The sequence below is a fragment of the Argopecten irradians genome, chromosome 2 (assembly GCF_041381155.1).
Source record: "Argopecten irradians isolate NY chromosome 2, Ai_NY, whole genome shotgun sequence".
Classification (NCBI taxonomy): Eukaryota; Metazoa; Mollusca; class Bivalvia; order Pectinida; family Pectinidae; genus Argopecten; species Argopecten irradians.
Genome location: NC_091135.1, coordinates 21459173 through 21479067, shown reverse-complemented (window position 1 = coordinate 21479067; position 19895 = coordinate 21459173). Strand labels below are relative to the sequence as shown.

The window sequence follows — 19895 nt, the reverse complement described above, 5'->3', positions numbered from 1 at the left end:
TATTACTAGATATTCAGCAATTTCTTAAAATCTCTAAACGGTAATATTTAGTCAATTTAGTATTTTTTTCTTTCTTTTATTAACAGTTATATAAAAGGTCATTCAATTACCATTCCTTGTCTTAGTCTAGAATGTGTACAAGTGATGTGGAAGACTGGTGTTGTGTGTTTGATGTTACTGTAAAGCAGATATTTTCATCAGTGCTTAATTTCGTATTTTGTATTATGTATGACATTTTACAAAGGTATTAATTTTGCTAGATATATAACTGGATTTTTGGTAGTGTATATATTCACAAAACTCTATTCATGGTGGAAAGGCCTTTCGCCTAATTTAGCAAAAATCCATAAACAACCCCCCCCCCCTCCCCTAAGACAAAAATTTCCACATTCATATAGTATATGAGGAACTAGTGTTAATCTTTTGACTTATGACGATAGCTAACTAAAGCATACAGATGAAGACAACGTGTAGTCTATGCAGTCAAACTAAACAGATTACTGTGTACTAGTTGTCCTACACCCTTGCTAACCAGAAGTCTAACTTACCATTGTTAGCGGCTATGGTGCATCTCTACCAGGGAAGAAATGTGAATGATTCCACCTCAGCAGTAGCCAGTTAAACATCATGACTAGACGCAGCTGTTAAGAAAGAAGAGAAAGAAAAATATATGAAATCACATCTTACAATCAAGAAAGAATTGCACAGTGTTCTCAAAAAAAGTAAATGGGGATATATAGCACAGTGAATTAAACACTTAACAGCATACAGCTTGTTCTTAGGATGTCAAAACATTGTCAAAAACAGAACAAGCATTTTCTACACTCTTCCAAAATATGTATTTGTGATTAGCATATGTGTTATCAACATGTTCATTAAGAAGTATTAACTTTACCTTTGACTGCACACAGGAACATGATTCCTGTTCTTGTATGTTATATTGTAGCGATAGATCTTGTCAATGACTTTTCACATACACTTACCATATCCAGAGGTGAATCCACATGTTTGAAACACTATCCATCTCTGGCTGAATCATCAAATCAGCTCTAATTCTCTAAAATCACTAAGTGTCTATGGAAGACTAACTTCACCAATACACAAAGGATACACAATCGGTCTATCATTAATCCCAAGTGAATCCATCAAACTGCTGTGAAAAGGTCACCGTTCTTCATTAAATTAGCTTTGAAACCACAAAGTTTCTTTGGGGGACTCTGTAACAATTTCAACAATCCCTAATGGATAAATAATCCACTAATCCTATGTTGAACCAGCATCCAGTGACCTCATATGCATCCAGTCACCCAGTGACCCCATCATGTGACCCCATCAAGTGACCCTATCCAGCATCCAATGACCTCATCTAGTCACCCAGTGACCCCATCCAGTCACACCATTCAGTCACATCATGCAGTGACTAAGGAGAAAACCAGAACCTGAATGCTGCAGTAGTAGACTGGCCTGTTTCCTTAGATGTTGGTTCCTAAAATATTACCAATAGAACAAATTAACATTTTTCTAAATACATCATTGTGTATTAATAATTCTAGGCATTTGAATGAAATTTTAGACCTAAAGAAGACTTGCTATATACTTAGTCTCCACAACAAAACTTTACCATGTAGTTATGATTAAGTCAGCATAAAACATCAACCGATCGTCAGTACCTGATAGGTGCCTTCTAAGGTAACGTTTCTGAACTCATGGCTCAAAAGTGGCTAGCGGTATAATGTCGGGACACTTCAACCAATCAGTCACATATGCCCCACCAAAGTATCACGAGATGTATAATTTGAACATCTTATATCATTACTTATATCAGTAATAACTATCATTTGAATATCATCTTCAATAGATCAGATAAGCACTTTTGATTTCCAAAATATATCACATTGGGATTTCTTTGCTGAAAAAGTACATCCTATTCTTAAATTTAAAGGAAAGATTTAGATTCAAGAAAAGTTAAACATATTTTCAAGTCAAAATCATTATTTCAATATTATTACTTAAAACAACATACAGTCACTGTCATACTATACCAAAAATGTCACCTGCAGTTTTACCTTTTTTAAGATCGTTTACCATAAACACTTGTGGCGTTTGTATATAATAGTATGTCACCTGTCCAGGTTCACCTCACAGGTAGGGCATTGTCTGTCACCGCAGTGTGTCAAGTTGTTAACAGACGACACAAGGCAGTCAGCAGGGGATCAATTGTCATCTTCATCGTCAGCAGGTGATCAATTGTCATCTCCATCGTCAGCAGGTGATCATGATCAATTGTCATCTTCATCGTCAGCAGGTGATCATGATCATTTGTCATCTTCATCGTCAGCAGGTGATCATTTGTCATCTTCATCATCAGCAATTGATGAAATTTCATCTTCATTGTCAACAATAAAAAAATTGTCTCCAATATGAAATGGTGAAGAAATATTCGAAACTTGTCATCCATCTTCTGGTCGTCAGAACATTGATATCATATTCCAGATTCAGAAATATGTAACAAGCCTATTACTATTCATTTCATTCTTAGTTTATCTTAATGCTGTGTATCTTAGTAATATTTCTATAGATATGAAGATTATTTCATGAATCTAGCACAAACATTTCATACACTTCCTGATGTTTTCAAATAAAAGAGTACATCACATGTGATACCAGTAATCAGTTGTTTTTTCAAAAATGAAACAGTCCTCAAGGAAATCAGTCATCCATATCTTTATTACTGTTTTGGTTTTCCAATTAGCACAAATATCAAAATAACATCAGCTGTCTTTCATTTTACAGCAAAAGAACAAACTCTGTAGCTCTCAATGTCATCTAGTCATCAATTATCTGTGTGAAACAGAAATTCTTCAGATGGCATTAAATCTTAAGACATCAGAAGCAGATCTATGTTCAATCTATAGCATTTCAAATAAATCCCTTACATTTATACTTGTCTTAACTCTGACAACAAATGATGACATTATAAAGCTGTTAGAGAATAATACAAAAGGACTGAGTCACTCACAACAAATATAACATGACAGATAAAAACACTAACAATGATAGTATAGGTACAATAAAGTCTGATTCTGCAGTAAAAAGTCAGAGAGAAATCTGTAAACTATGTAGGAAATAAAGAGTTCTGTTTCAAAGTTCATGCATTGCTGTAATCAGAGATTAAACCTATATGAAAATTAATACAAATTTGTTTGTTTTTTTTACACCTTTCCTTAAAGAAATATCATTTTACTTTAGTTTTAGACTACACATTGGTCCACCACAATGAAATATATGTGCTATGGTCCCATTTTTGACATCTTGAGTATTCTGAATGCTACAATATATCAAAATTTAAATTAAGGCCAGGGTGTGATCAAATTATGAATCAGTCCTATAATGGTTTGGCATGACATGGAGTTCACAGGAACATTATTGATAAATATTAAAACTTTTTATGACTGGAAATAATGTCCTGAAAAAGCTGTCTGATACATGTTGACCTTTTCGTATATCAATACACAATTGCAATAAACAGATATAAAATTGCATTCATTTTTAGTCTTTCTTGAGGTCAAAATTCAGTAGAATGTATTCTTTTTTATTTTTAAAAAGTACATCAAGTCTTATAAATGCACATTTTGATTGAAGTCATCTTTGTAAAGATTGGTTGCACAATGTCAACTTTCTATAGCATACATTCTAGAAAATGAGTAACTACATATAATACAATAGAAAAAGTCCTCCAAGCTTGTCAGTTTAATGTCGACAATTGTCAACTTTGGTGTCGACAATAGTCAAGACATGTCCCCCGTCATATAGACTTGACAATCCAAAAGTCAACCAAGAAAAATATTCCATTTCTGTTCTGTAAAGTTGTCTCCATCCAGTGAAGTCAGTAATGCTCCAAGAGAATTTGTCTGGTTCGTTTCCGTCATCCTCAAGTCTTATGGTCAGTTAATTCAGCGTCAGGATGGTCAGTCGGCTGTAAAAGAGAATAGTGGTCAGACAAAAGGTCATTACATCATTGTTCTGATAACTGTATGTTATACAGGCCATGTTCTCTAGGGAGTGTTTCATAATCTAGTAATGGCAATAAATGATAGGGATAATAAGGACAATATAAACTTTTTTTCAAGCTAAAGAGGTCGAGGACTAAAGCTTCCAATGTACAGAAGAGTTCATACCGGAGATCCCAGAGGGATCTCAGCGCCCACCAATTAAAGGAATGATCTACGTCTGACAATGGAAAGAGGGTTCATTTCTCTGCTTTTCAATCTTTAACTACATATTACTACATATGAAATTTGAGAAAGATCATTTCATTATTTTTTCTGAGATGTATCTATATAACAGTAACAAACTTCAAATATAAAAATCCAAGATGGCTACCTGTCAGCCATGTTGTTCACTGATCAGTCTGAAAATGATATATGCACAACAAGACCCTTAGGGGAACATGCACATAAAATTTGAGACAGATCCCTTCAGTACTTTCTGAGAAGTAGCGATAACAAACTTCAAATGTCAAAATCCAAGATGGCGCCCTGTTGGCTATCTTGTTGACCGATCAGTATCAAAATGCTTAAGTGTGAATGTCCAGATGTCTACTTTTGCAACACTCAAGTATCTTGAGTAGATTTTCCGCTGGTTCTAGACAGATTCTACCTTTATACAAATATAATAATAGATGCAGCACATCAAGCAATAGTTCACTGCACCATAACGGTACAATTTTGTCCTAGAAATCTTTGGTGATGCTAGAAATCAAAATATGCAAATGCAAAAAGACGTTGGATCAAAATTAAAAATTAATTCGCTTCTATGCCATAGTCTCATTCACAAAAAAATAGATATGTAGAGGGGTCGACAAAATTGAAAATTGATTCTATCGATGGGTCTCCCAATTTCAAAGTGCCTTCCCCCCCTACCATATATGTTTTGCTGGAATAGCCCTAAGGACAATATAAACTTTTTTTCAAGTTAAAGAGGTCGAGGACTAAAGCTTCCAATGTACAGAAGAGTTCATTACCGGAGATCCCAGAGGGATCTCAGCGCCCACCAATTAAAGGAATGATCTACGTCTGACAATGGAAAGAGGGTTCATTTCTCTGCTTTTCAATCTTTAACTACATATTACTACATATGAAATTTGAGAAAGATCATTTCATTATTTTTTCTGAGATGTATCTATATAACAGTAACAAACTGAAAATGAAATATGCACAACAAGGGGAACATGCACATAAAATTTGAGACAGATCCCTTCAGTACTTTCTGAGAAGTAGCGGTAACAAACTTCAAATGTCAAAATCCAAGATGGCGCCCTGTTGGCCATCTTGTTGACCGATCAGTATCAAAATGCAATATGCACAAATAGGGTCTTAGGGGAACCTACATGTGAAATTTGAGAAGGATCCCTTCAGTCCTTTCTGAGAAATAGCGGTAACAAACTTTAACAATCAAAACCAAAGATGGCAGCCTGTCAGCCATCTTGTTGACTGATTGGTCACAAAATGCATTATGCACAACTAGGGCCATAGGGGAACCTTAATGTGAAATTTGGGAAGGATCCCTTCAGTACTTTTAAAGAAATTGCGATAACAATCTCCAGTTGTCAAAATCCAAAATGGCTGCCCATCGGCCATCTTGATGATCAATCAGTCCCAAAATGCAATATGCAAAACTAGGGCCCAAGGGGAACCTACATATGAAATTTGGGAAAGATCCCTTCAGCCCTTTCTGAGAAATAGCTGTAACAAGAAATGTTGACGGACGGAAGACGGACGGACCACGGACGAAAAGTAATTTGAATAGCCGGGAAGCCCACCATCTGATGATGGTGGGCTAATAAACAGCAAAATTTACAGCCACCTCAGTCATATCTATTTTCATATTGAAGGAAACAAATCAAATTTAAGGCAAACAAACCAAAACATCTCAATGCTCTTTGTTTACCCTGAAATAATATTGTATGCATCTTCCATAAGGAACAATTGTGTTGGCAATCACATTTGAAACAAGAAAGCCTATTTCATCATCAAAATCAGTTCCATTTGATGTTGTAAGCTTTAATCTCTAAACACAAAACAATGTTCATTGTATGTCTAGTAAAAAACATATATTTTTTTTTACCTTTACAATGTTGATAAATTGTAGCCGAATGAAACATTGAAAATTTGATAATGATGCTGCTCTATTTAGCTTGTTTCCCGTATATACGTAGTTGTAATTAATCTAACAATACATGTAATATGCAGAAAGAACCAGAGGAGGAAACAAGCAAACAAAGCTCCAATTACTGATAAATCAAATTCATAGTCACAGGAGTTTTACCTTTATATTTTGATCAAATGCTCATGTGAAGATGTTAAGTTAAGTTGACTGATTTATCAGCAGAAAATTTCATATTTTGCATTCTGAAAGACTGAAAGGAAGCCCAGAAGAGTAGAAAAAGTATAAGTGAATAGTTTTCTTTTGATTCTCAAACTTAAAGATCAATCATCATAAATTCACAGCAAATATTCAATAAGTTATGATGAAGTTTTACACACCAGCTCTAATCATAATTCATATATCACAATTTTGTATTTGTTAACCTCAAAACATTCGCAAACAAGAATTCTAATCTGAAAGTTACGACTGCAATTTGAATTCCATATTAGTAAATACATTTAAGTTAAGATTCTTGTGACATTTAACAAGGTGAAAATGAGAAATAAACAAGAGGCTCAATGGGTCTTAATGATCATCTAACAATTAACACAATATATACAGCTGTATTATATCTGGAGTACACAAGTCATTAAAGATTGTAGCATGATGACTATGGACAAATTCAAGGAGTAAAGCTTCACAACAAACTGTGTGAAGTTCCCAGACTGAAGGAACTTCCTTGATTGATGAAATATAATTAAAGGTGTCATGCATGACAGGTGTAAAAAAAAATTGTCATCTTTCAGGTATGTAGTATTAAACAAACTTAACATTTGAAGAGAGAGTAAGTTAGTTGCCATAAGGGGGACAGAAGCAGGAAAAGAAGAAGCAAAGTCATGATTAAATATCATTCACAGAATATCTTACAGATGTGATTTATTCAAAATCTGGATTGTTGTTATCAACTAAGTACATGCCAAACACATGCTTTCAATCAGCTAAGCTGCAAAAATATTACCGGTACATCAGATACATTAGATTTGTTGTTTAACAAGCCTTACAAAAATGTTGTCAACTTCAGAGAGGCCGATACAGAGAAAGAGTACAAATCTTTACTAAACAGAGAATGTTTGGTCTTGTGTTAGTCAGAAATAAGAGTGTAAATTAATGTATAGACAAGTCGAGCATGAAGGACAATATATACCTGTATCAGTAACGAGGTCGCTTGGGCTCTTCGTCACCTGTACTGTCGTTATGTTCATTTTTAGGTGGCTCGGCCTCCAACACCTTCAGGCGATTTCCTGCCAGATTCTGACCATGTAGCACCTGGATAGCACGCATTGCAGAGTCCTTTGAGGCAAACTTGGCGTAACCATAGTTACGAGCTGTATAAACAATAGAAATATTGATAAAGTTACATTTAGCATTGAAGGCCCCAGTACATAATGGAACGGAAATTCTTAAGCACAAAGTAACTCCATATGTAAATTTTAAAAGTTTATTCAGTGAAAAAGGTAATCTTGTTAAATTTATATAAAGATTGTTTTAATGATACATGATCATTTATAGCTACTGTTTTATAAGAATGTCTTGAAAGAGAAGAAATTTGTCAACCTGGAAGAAGATAGACGTCAATGAGATTTCCAAATCTACAGAAAGCATCCCTTAACACTTTCTCTGGGATGCCTGAGGGCTGACAGACGATAAAAAGTCTCTGTACAACTTCTGTGTCTTCTGGTTTCATAGACTGTGGGTATGGGAGGGGGATGGATGTGTATGCCACCCTCTCCATTTCCCCGCCCACAGCACCTATCCCCGTATTGCCTGTGAGCACTCGATCAGGGTTTATTCCAGCCTTCTCAAGTATCAGTGCTGCCTGTAAAACATGAATAATGGATCACCTAAGGACACAATTGTAAATCCTAATTGATAATCAAACTATTGGAAATTGTTCAGATGTTTAGGGAAAGAATAAAATATTTTTTTCTTTCACGTTATATTTACAACTATAGACAGTAAACCAAACAAGAGAATAGGTTGATGAAAAACTTATAGTATATACTTACTCTTTGAATCATGTCCTCAGCTTTATGTTGGTCTGGACGAGCTGCACAGTATCCACGGTAACTAGTGGGATAAAGAAGAAAATCACAACCATTGGAAAAAAATTGCTAAAACAACTGCATTAAATAACTACATGTTAGGTTTCACAAACAAATTTGATTTAATTTTACACCATTAACTACTGCCAGGAGTAAAATAAGTGTAAAATATAAAAATAATTCTGATCCTGAGAGAAAATTATCCTTTTTATGGTGTAATCAAAGTAACAAGTCCTTATTTTACCTGTCATAGCTGCCCCCCATGTCCTGTTTGGACTGGTCAGGAACTGGTGCACTATTTGGTCCATCTGCAAACCTCACCATCAGCCGACTTCCGATAGGATACTCAAAGCCATCCAGCTTGTCGCGGGCGTATGACGCACACTCTGGCCTGTGGTATATCTTGCATATGCCACACCTGAAGGTATGATCGTTAACATTTCAATATAAATTAAAACATGCATAAATCAAGATTATACACATGCAATTTCAGCAGAAATGACATCAAAATGACATCAACTACAGCAAAAAGTGTAAATTTATCAAAACGGGTCCTGATTACACCACAATGGTAAAATCATTGTTCTTTACAGTGATGAATTTTAAGTATGAAGCTAGTATGTACTTGTAATATCAGGATAATATCAGTCCATTTTATTTTTTGCAGGACCTAGTTCCCTACATTGTGTCTTATCTCTATTTAAAAGTTTGTCCGTTATAGACAACTACACATCCCTTACATAAAGTTTGGTCGCTATACAACCCTACACACCCCTTACATAAAGTTTTCACCTTTACATTATTATTACCTACAATATGCTACACCACCAGAAAAGTAAAACCAGTAGTTATTACATGGACAATGAAACTGCATTAAACCCACCTGTGGTTTCATTGAGATCACAGTACTCGAGCCCAGGAATAAGACTGAATAGTCGAGTCAGATAGCCCTGGGTGAGACCGATCGGTGCGGTAATGTGTAGGCGCGTACTACCGTGACTCTGGTATGATTGTAACATCTCCATAGGTCCTGGCTGTGAGGAATTAGCAGCCAATGATAACAAGGGTTGGGACGAGGGCACTGTAACATAAGTCAATCAATAATAAGAGCTGGGAGATGGTGGTGTGATATATATATATCATTGGACAACAAAATTCAGCTTTGGGATCGATTTTCTGATGTTACCCTGTTTTCTCAAGAACATCAACCTTGTGTTGTGTATGGCCATGTTTTAACATCTTTTATCAATAAACAAAATAATTTATTTGAGACTGTTGCAGTGGAGATCAGTGAAGAGTGTTTTGTATCTGGATATTAAGCCGTTGTCACCAGATGGTTGACAGACTTACTCCTGCTTGGTTCCTGGTAATATCCACCACCACCACCACCACCACCACTACTTCCTCCATAATCCTCTCGACTGTTGTTACGTCCCATCTCAAACCTCGACATCCCCATATCTTGGTAGCCTCTTTTCATGCCTGGAACAAAATTCCTGTCGCTTATATTGAATCCTACACCAAATATGTCTAGTGGCCAAAGATTAACCTCACAGACACATAAATATAAAACCCTCAGTAAAATATATAGACAGATAGATAAAAATAGCCAAATATTTCTTACTGCATTTGATCTGCGAAAAATACGACTTTTTTCCTATAGAGTCTAGTTTTACCATTTAAACCAACAACTGCTTGTCATATTTAACATACCTACCACTACTATTTGCCATTCAACTTTTACCCATGTAGATTCACTAAAGTAAATGTATTTTCACTTTTTTATACAGATATCTCTAAAATGTTTACCTCTGTCCCTTCTGGAACTGTAACCATCTTCCATCATGTCTCGATATCCCCCACTGGTACCATAACCCCTTGACTGAAAACTTACCTCTGGAGCTGTAACCATCTCCAATCATGTCTCGATATCTCCCACTAGTACCCCTTGACTGAAAACTTACCTCTGTCCCCTCTGGAGCTGTAACCGCCTCCCATCATGTCTCTATATCCCCCTTGGTACCCCCCGTACATGTCTCTGTCTCGGTCCCCACGGTCTTTTCGACTGTGCATATTATCAAAGTCATCCCTTGTAGGCTTTGGGTCAGCAAACTTTGGCTTAAAAGCTGCAAACAACATGGCCCTTACAATTATACAAGAATTTATTACTAATTTTGAAAAATAACTATTATTTGTAGATTTTCTTAGACTGACACACAAGTGCCAACCACTTGATTAATCTCAATACCAAGATCATAAAACTGCTGATTAGTGATTATCCCTCAAAGAATACCTAAATATCCAAGTCATGAAATCTACTGGAAATGTTGACTCAATAAAAAACACCAGGTATTTTACAGGTAAACAAACGCATTAATAATCTCCACAAAATTTTGGTCGTCATTTTAGGAAAATCTATCTGATGTAGAAGTTCTAATAAAAATACATACATGGATCACATGTCTCCATAGCTAGTGCAGCATGATAGGCTCGGTGATAACGGACATATCCAAAACCTTTGTTCTCTCCAGATGCTCTGTCAGTCACTAATGTAGCACTCTCAACATCACCATATTTCTGTACAATACAAAAATCACCAATTAACATTGTGTATCCGGCTAAACCTTTATCAAAGGAAGATACTTTTAACAGAAAGGGAGAGTACTCACTTCAAACTCTTTTTTCAGATCCTCACGTGTGTACGTCTTTGGAACAATAACAAACAACCTCAGTAATTTCTCATCTTCCTTCGGGTCCCGCACAGATCCTTCCCTTTTACTGCTAGCAATTAGAACCTAAAAAGCAAGAAATGTGTACATGTAGTACTATTAATACATGTATATAAATAGAAAGTAACATCATAAAAGATTTCTTAATGTCTCCTACACTACAGATTCTTCAGCTTTACAAGAGCAATGAGAACCTCATATATCATTTCAAACATATGCATACTGCACAGAAGTTTCAAAACAGTCACTACAATATTTTATTTTATCTTTAACTTCTCGCAAAAAGAATGCAGTATTTGCAAGTGTTAACTGTTTCTTTTTCTTTCTCCTTTTTGTACCTTTATTGGTTTCGGGGAGCCATCCAGCTGTTTGCCATTCATCTCCTCCATAGCGTGTGCTGCCTCTGATGACTTGGAGAACTTGATGTAGGCCACTCCTGCATTGAAACAAAATACATTTTACAACCAAATGAAGGCATTCATATATTAGTCAAAACAGTATTTTTATGTTGTCAACATCAGTCAATTCTTGCCTTTTTAATATGGTGAAAATAAAATGGCTAAAGCAGAAATTCATTTTTTGATAACAACTTAAAAGTTCAAATAATGTTTTAATGCAAGTTTTTATTTTTAAATTCCATTTTCTTTCATGGAACTTTTCACGAATTTCAAATGAAAGAAATTTAAAAAGTCCCTTTATAGAAAGTCTTGCTATTATCCAAATACCAATAAATTATATATATACAGGAAAGGAACATGATCTTGCGCGGCACATAATCTTGCACATAAGAAATTTTAGCAAACTTATTATATATAATTATAAAGACATACAATTTTTTAGTACAGAATGGCTATGAAAATTTTAATACAATCTCAGTATTAAGTCTAAGATACAGACATATAGTGTTACCTCGGGCCATAGTGGAAGAATGGCAGAAAATGTCACCTGATTAAAAACTCGCCAACACTTTTTATTTGACATTTGTAAAAATTGCAAACTGATTTCTAATCGAATTAATTTGTTTTTTATTGAAATTTGAATGGTCATCTAAGTAATTGAATATCATAATATTATTAAAATTGGATTATACAGTGTACTGCACAAGATCATGTGCCATGACGTTTACTTCCAGTTCCAACATAGAGTAAGGGAAATGTTTTTGGAAGCCGAAGGTACTGAAAAACAAATGTTTGGGCCTTGCACTCACCATGATATAACAATTTAATAAATACCAAATTAATTATCTGTCGGCTACGGAATTCTTAGGTGAGCAAGATCATGTGCCGGCATTGTACAGTGTCGTGCCAAAAGTCTTTCACATTTTATGACGCGTCGTCGGTCAATACCCGGAAGTAATTAGAATTTCTTTCCTCGCAATCCAAAAATTAGTACTAGAATCGGAACTCTTTTGTGTTGTGCAAGATGAAGTGCGGGGGTTATCTCCCATATCTGTCAAATTCGCGGGGGCTATTTTTAGTTTTGTAGCAGACGTCAACAATCATGAAGGATGGTTCGCCGGGAATTGACGTTGGCTGAAAAGGAACAAGTGGTACGATTGAAAGAAGGTGGTAGAAAAGTTGTAGATATTGCCAAAATTGTAGGATTCTCCCATTCAACCATCAGTAAATTTTTAAAGAATTTCAAAGAAAGAGAAAGTATTGAAAATAAGCAGCGAAGCGGGCGGCCCAGGATTAACAAGTGAACAGGGGGATCAACAACTTTTTCGCCTAGTAAAACATGATCGTCGGCAAACATTGACAGATTTATCTACACAATTTAATTCATTTACTCCTGTTAAAGTTTCAAAACGTACTGTACAGAGAAGATTACATTTTGAGGGTTATTCCAGGCGGTCTGTATGTAAGACGTTGACGATATCGGCAGTTAACAGGAAAAAACGAGTTGAGTGGTGCCGGTGACATAAAAATTGGACAATTTCTGAAAATTGGAACACTGTAATATTCTCTGATGAGACACAAGTAGTTTTAGGAACTGATCAAAAAGTGTATGTGTGGAGAAAAGCCGACGAGAAATGGCGTCCCGAGTGTTTGGGGATCAGGACTGTACGTCACGGTAGTTCCCGAGTGTCAGTGTCGTTTTGGGGGTGTGTTTGTGCCTCCGGAGTAGGTGTGTCTGAGACCAATAGAAGGAAATTTAAATACAGATAAGTACATTGAACTATTAGATCAAAATTTATGGCCTGTTGTCTTGAAACATTTTCCTGATAAGCCTTGGATATTCCAAGATGATAACTGTCCTGCACACATGTCGGGAAGGGCCCAGCAGTGGAAAACAGAAAACAATACTAATTGTTTAACCTGGCCTTCTCAGTCTCCAGATATAAACATTATTGAAAATGTATGGAGAATGATTAAGATTCGTCTACAGTGAGTGCAGCATACTATTAAAAGTCGCCAAGAACTTATTGATGCTGTAACTCTGATTTGGACTTCATTTACTCCGGGGTATATTGCTGCGCTGTATGCAACTTTACCAAGACGAGTCCAAGCAGTAATTAAGGTTCATGTAATGGCTTTAACCAGTGATATTTTGCAAGCCTATAACTCATTACTGTGCTGCAATTGAACAAAACTAATGTCATTAAATGTTGGTATGTACCCTGGCTAACTGTCAGTCTCACTGTGGATATGTAATTTGTGAAGCTGCTTGTAAAATTCAGTAAAATATGAGAAAAATGTATATTTCTGGAGAAGACATAGAACTCGTGTGAATTGCATTAATGGAATCAAATGATCATGCCATCGTGTTCAGTTGTGAATATGCCAGGTACTCCAACAGTGTGTTTGGCAAAATCGGACCAGCAAATAGCGCAGGAGCCTATTGTAGTAAATGCAAATGGCTGCTATAAATGGCGGATCACAAATATCGCATATAAAAAGCCATCTCAATTGATACAAATGTTCTTATAGACACCATAAGGTACTCTGAACATGACAAGAAGACTCTTCACGAAAAAAATAGTTCAACCGATCTGTTTGGGGCCAAAAAATGCAAATTTCCGGAAAGAGCCTCAAAGTCCACATTTTAACTATTTTTTTTCGTAAATAGTCTTCTTGTCATGTTCAGAGTACCTTATAGTGTATATAAGAGCACTTGTATCAATTAAAATGTCTTCTTATATGCTATATTTGTGATCCGCCATTTTAAGTAGCCATTTGCATTTACGACAATAGGCTCCTGCGCTATTCGCTGGTCCGATTTTGCCAAACAAAACTGTTGAAGTACCTGGCATAGTCACTACTGAACACGATAGCATGCTTATTTGGTGCCATCAATGCAATTCACACGAGTTCTATGTCTTTTCCAGAAATATACATTGTTCTCTTATTTTACTGAAATTCACAAGCAGCTTCACAAATTACATATCCACAGTGAGACTGACAGTTAGCCAGGGTACATACCAACAATTAATGACATTAGTTTTGTTCAATTGCAGCACAGTAATAGTTATAGGCTTGCAAAATATCACTGGTTAAAGCCATTACATGAACCTTAAGGCAAAGGGTCACGCAACAAAATACTAAAATATCAGGTAGGTGTACATGTGTTCCATGGTTTCTGAGTTATGGTTTTCTAAAGTTGCAATATTCCAAATCACAAGACGACGCGACGTCATAAAAATGTGAAAGACTTTTGGCACGTCACTGTATATGTGTACCTCCACTTGTTTTAACCCCCCCCCCCCCCCCCCCATCAAACCCGCCCCCATCCTTTCTACCCCAAATACAATAACACATGCACTGTACAGACATACATAATTATCGCCGGGTACGTTCATTATTAGCTTTAAAACACTGTCAAATAAATACAGCGGTATATTTAAATCAAATTCTCAAAATGCAATTAAGTAATATCATTTGGCCCGGTGGGATTTCACTATTTGGTCATCTCGCCCCATACTGCCCACATGCACAAGTTATTTATAAACTTCAAACTACACCTGAGTATTGCGGGCTATCTATATTTTATATGAGAGGTATACTATAATGCTATACATTTAGGTATGCAGTATGGTTAACAGGGTGATGAGACGGGGAAATCGTTGCATTTATTATGACGATGTGTCGGCAGTGCTACCTTTGTCCTCGTTTGTACGTTTATCTTTAACGACCCATATATCTTCAATCGTCCCATATTCGTCAAAAGCATCTTTGAATGTTTCTTCCTTGACCCCCTTTCCGCATATAACAAAAAGTCTGCTGTTTGGAGGACGCACATCTTCCTGCAAGTCCCGGTGACGCTTTTCGTAAGGTTTGTACGCCATTTTGGTTTCGAAGATTAATCATGCGGAACGAAATTTCATGTATTTTTAGGACTGTAAAAGAACGGGAAAAAAATGCGAATTGTAAGAAACAGTTGGAGAGAAACAAATTATATTTTAATATTAGTTAAAAGTCTAGTTGTATAAGTATTTTTGTGCGCGATTTTTATTTGCTATGCCTTTGAAAAAAGGCATAAAGGGCATGAAATGGTGTTTTCTAACAATGATACTCTGGATATATGGCAAGGGGACCCCTTGTGTCAACCTTTTTTTATTTAAACGTTACACCATTGCCACCGGACATTAAAAAAAGTTTGAACTTTTTATTTAACTTCAAGAAATATTAAAAAATAATTAATGCATCTCGAAAAAAATCCGTGTCACTATGTCCTAGCTACAATATGTATATGGAATGAAGTATTGATTGTGCATGTATCAAAAGCAAATAAATAAATTTATTTTATTTTTTTGTGTTGTAACAGGGCGAGAGTAGTGTGCCGCCAGCCAGGTTCGAACCCGCAACTCCAGACTTACTGGTCCTTTGCTCTGCCGACTGAGCTAATGGGAAATTCCCTCTAGGGCGAAGCTAAAACGGGACCCTATTACTACACTGCTACACTACTTGATCCCCACTTCAAATGTGTTCGCCCCCGAACACAGACCAACCCAGGTTCTCTCTCCAAGGAAGTCTCCAATACTTCCACTTTGAGTGGTCTGCGGCACCAAATGTAACAGGGCGTGAGTAGTGTGCCGCCAGCCGTGCTCGAACCTGTGACCCCGGACTTACTGATCTAGCTGCCACTCTAACGACTGAGCTAAAGTGAAATTTCCTCTAGCGCAAAGTTTGAAGGCCACCGTATAACTTTGTACAATTATAACCTGCAACAGTGTTAATTAAACATATACACGATTAAACACCAATTATTGTTTAAGTGATGAGTATATTGTTTAAGCTCTGTCGGCGGTGTACTAGTTTATTAATTAACAAACGGGTATTTTTTATAAATGCTAATGTTTTTCATTATTTTATACCAATATACATAACACTAATTTGACTACAAATTGGTTTTTAATATCAAATTTTTGACCGGATACAAGATAAAGTTTTTCGTTTTGTTCCAAGTGTTATCAATTATGTCAACAATTTTCAATCATTTTAAAAACATGCTATAGGTATTAATCTTTTAGCAAATTAAAAGAAAAATCGGTAATATACAACAGTACAAGGCTACAAGCTCCTACCCCATAAACAACAAGCCAGAAATGACATATATATTTAAGCAGAGTGGTCATCCTGGTACTCTAGGGGTTACTATCGCTGATATTGTATCCACCCCTGGACTATCTCATAGTGAAACTGGAGGCAGTTCAGGTAAAAGTAAACTGACAAATAACAGGCCTGCAGAACTTCATTTGAAGATTACAGAGAGAGTGAACACTCCCAGCTTCAAAACCACACAGCCAACCACAGTGTACATACTGTTATTCTATTCTTTTGATGTATATCAAAGGACGAAATTACCTGTGTTTTCTGTTGCCTCCAGTTTTACAATGATATGGTCCAGGGCTGGACATAACTTTAGTGATATTAACTCCTGGAGTATTGAGGATACAGAGAGGTCAGTTAAGAATTCTGGCCATGAGATGAACCTATATACAATGTACATTGGCACTGTAACCAGCAACTACATGATTCATATTATAGAACATAGATCAATGGAATTCCTCAGGCATTCTTGGGGTTTTTAACTAGCTTGATGTTGTCTGGTTGACTAGGGAGGAACAGATTGTCCCCCCTTATAATATTTATAAAGAGTAATTAAACAGAGATTGTCTCCCCTTGTATATAGCGATTAATTGAAGCTATAGCTGTTGGTGTAAATATTTATTGATGGAATGGCGCTATATTATGTATTATTGCAATGTGTACATGTTATTTAACGAGACTTGTTTTATCTGTTACAAATTCTGTTGAAAAAAAGTAATGACTGTGTCTATGAAAATGGATTATGTTGTATATTCCAACACACCCACTCCCACCTTTCCCTTGGGCATAACCCAACCCAGTAATATTTGATAAAACTAGAAGTGTAAATCATTTAAAAGGCATATCATACCCCTGCTTCCTATTTGAACCCATAACACACCTAAATGTTGCCCTATCATTTGAATCATAAAAAGTGTAATTTAATCTCCCCTTAGTTTATGCTGAATTTGTTCCGTGCGCGACGCATGTTTTGGTTAGGAAATGTCGGTCACACACTTTCTCCCCTATGACAATTTTGAAAGGTTGGCAAGTATGAGTGCTTCTCTACCAGTGGTACGACATCATGTAAAACATGAGATTTAAAACAACACTAATCCTAAAACACAACATCAAATATCACAGGTATTATACATAGTTTAATAATTCACATTCCAACCACATGCATCATGTCAGGTAGAATTCAGTCAGACTACATGTTACTGCATAATGATATAAAATAAACCATATAAACACATGTTTGATTAAAATCTCCAACATTATCAAAGTTCATATCAGCAAATTTATCACATGAAGAAATTGAAACACGGGCATTAGAGATGGATTAAACTCACATGGGATTAACAATAGCCACCAATCTTATTAAAATAGTGAATTAGGCTGATGTGTTGTTTGTAAATTTTGGCAAATTATGCAAAAAATGTAAATTTTCAGTTTTGCATGTCCACAGGGTTCAGTACATATTTCTGTCACCAAACAACCATGTCATTATGTTTACTAGTGTTTATAGCATGTAGTAGGAACGCTGGTTTGACCGGATTCGACTTTATAAAGGCATACACATATACATTGTTTGGAAAATTTGACATTATTTAGGTTTTCTTCAACTACAGCTTAGACATGATATATTAAACAGGGTCTTAAACCTTAATTGTCCATTCAAGATCTCATTTTACACTCTTCTATTTCAGGTTATACACGGTTATTTCAGTAATACAAACTTTATTCTAGTCCTACATATTTTACTATTAATTTGTATGGATATACATGTAAAACCTGGTCAAGGCACAAACACTGATATATTGACTATATTCCACATAAATATTCGCAGCTTAAGAAATAAAATAACTCACCTCCAAAACATTGCAGGTGAATTCCACGTATAGTATGCATCACCGAATCTCATTTAGACAGCACTATTTCTGATGACGATATACAGACCGTGTACATTCCTATGGTGGAGGTGTTGTCGTCTATATATTTTATTATATTTATGCCAAACGTTGTCTTGACTTAGAATTTCCATCAGGTGAAGTCGTATGGGTAGAATATTCTTTAATAATTCCTCATACCTCCTTTACACAGTTACAGACCCAATGATAGTATAAATCCTCTTTGGGAACAATTTGAAAACTCCACTGAAACCGCACTTGATGAAAATCGGCATGTAATAATAGTTGAAGACTTGAACATTTGACTCTCAGAAACCCGTCACATATACTTAGTGATAGTATACGTCCATATTCCTTTTCCAATGTCATACACTAACCTGCACGTGTAGGTCAAACGCGCGCTTTGTCACTAGATCCCGTACGCGTGCTGGTCAGCGATGCGTGCGAAATAGAGCTTGCCGGTGTTATCGATGTATGTAGATCACGATATATTTCTGATCATGATATCGATGCCACTATGATTGAAATGTACCAAGGATTTATAAGTGAGATATACGTCCTTGAATGTACTAATAATTGTTTACGTTCGATCTGGTGACCATGATATAAAAATGCTAATTACCGATCTTATACAAAATATGCCAGGTCCCTATGGTTGTTATTTAGAGGCGCTCAATCATGTAATGATATGAGTAAATTATTTTCTGAAAAAAAAAAAAATACTCGGACTATGCCCATGTTTGTATTCCCACTAAAAATATTATTATAAGACCTAATGATAAGCCGTGTTTACCTATGAATTACGACATGAAATAAGAGTGAGAAATAGGTTACATAAAAAACTTAAACGTAGCTATCCATTGCTAAATTTAGATAAATTTGAAAAAGCAATAATTTTAAAACGCAGAACCAGGGAATTATTTTTCGCTAATGTAAATGGACTATTAGACAATTTTGCCAAAAACAACCAAAAAGATTTCTGGAAACTTCTGCGTAATTTAATAAAGGGTTGTGATAGAGTTTCTAATATCCCCATTAAGATATCATGTTAATAATACTATTATGGTAGATAATGAACGAAAAGCTAATGTTTTAAACGATTACTTTATATCTATATCAACCTTATGTGATACTGGTGTTCCCTTACCATATGTTAATACCAGAACACAAAGTCGTATGGGCGATGTTTTTTTTTTTACGCATACTGATATTATCGATATTCTAAGTTCCTAGACATAGGCAAAGCTGTAGGTTTTGATAAAATATTACTGTAATAAATATATATATGTATACTGTTGGTTAAAACATTTCGTGCCAGGTCCCTGTGGACATGGTAAATAGACTTATCTGATTAAAATACTTATAACCACTCCGTTCAAAAGAGGATCTGACAACATCCCATAAGAGGTCATGTTCGCATGACCTTTATACCACCTGTACATCAAATCAAAAGCATTTTCTACTCCTAGCTACATCAAT

At 35.7% G+C, this 19895-nt stretch overlaps 1 protein-coding gene across 1 annotated transcript; it reads right to left on the bottom strand.

Annotated features, from left to right (window-relative positions):
* Window positions 1-2708: 2708 nt before the first annotated feature.
* Window positions 2709-15277, bottom strand: LOC138314805 (RNA-binding protein 45-like). The gene is given in 13 exon segments (XM_069255354.1): window positions 2709-3976; window positions 7352-7532; window positions 7762-8023; window positions 8214-8274; window positions 8494-8633; window positions 8636-8667; window positions 9133-9330; window positions 9600-9731; window positions 10214-10375; window positions 10700-10826; window positions 10919-11044; window positions 11317-11414; window positions 15077-15277. Coding segments are annotated over 12 exon segments (1701 nt in total). The 5' UTR covers window positions 15264-15277; the 3' UTR covers window positions 2709-3976; window positions 7352-7356.
* Window positions 15278-19895: the final 4618 nt, after the last annotated feature.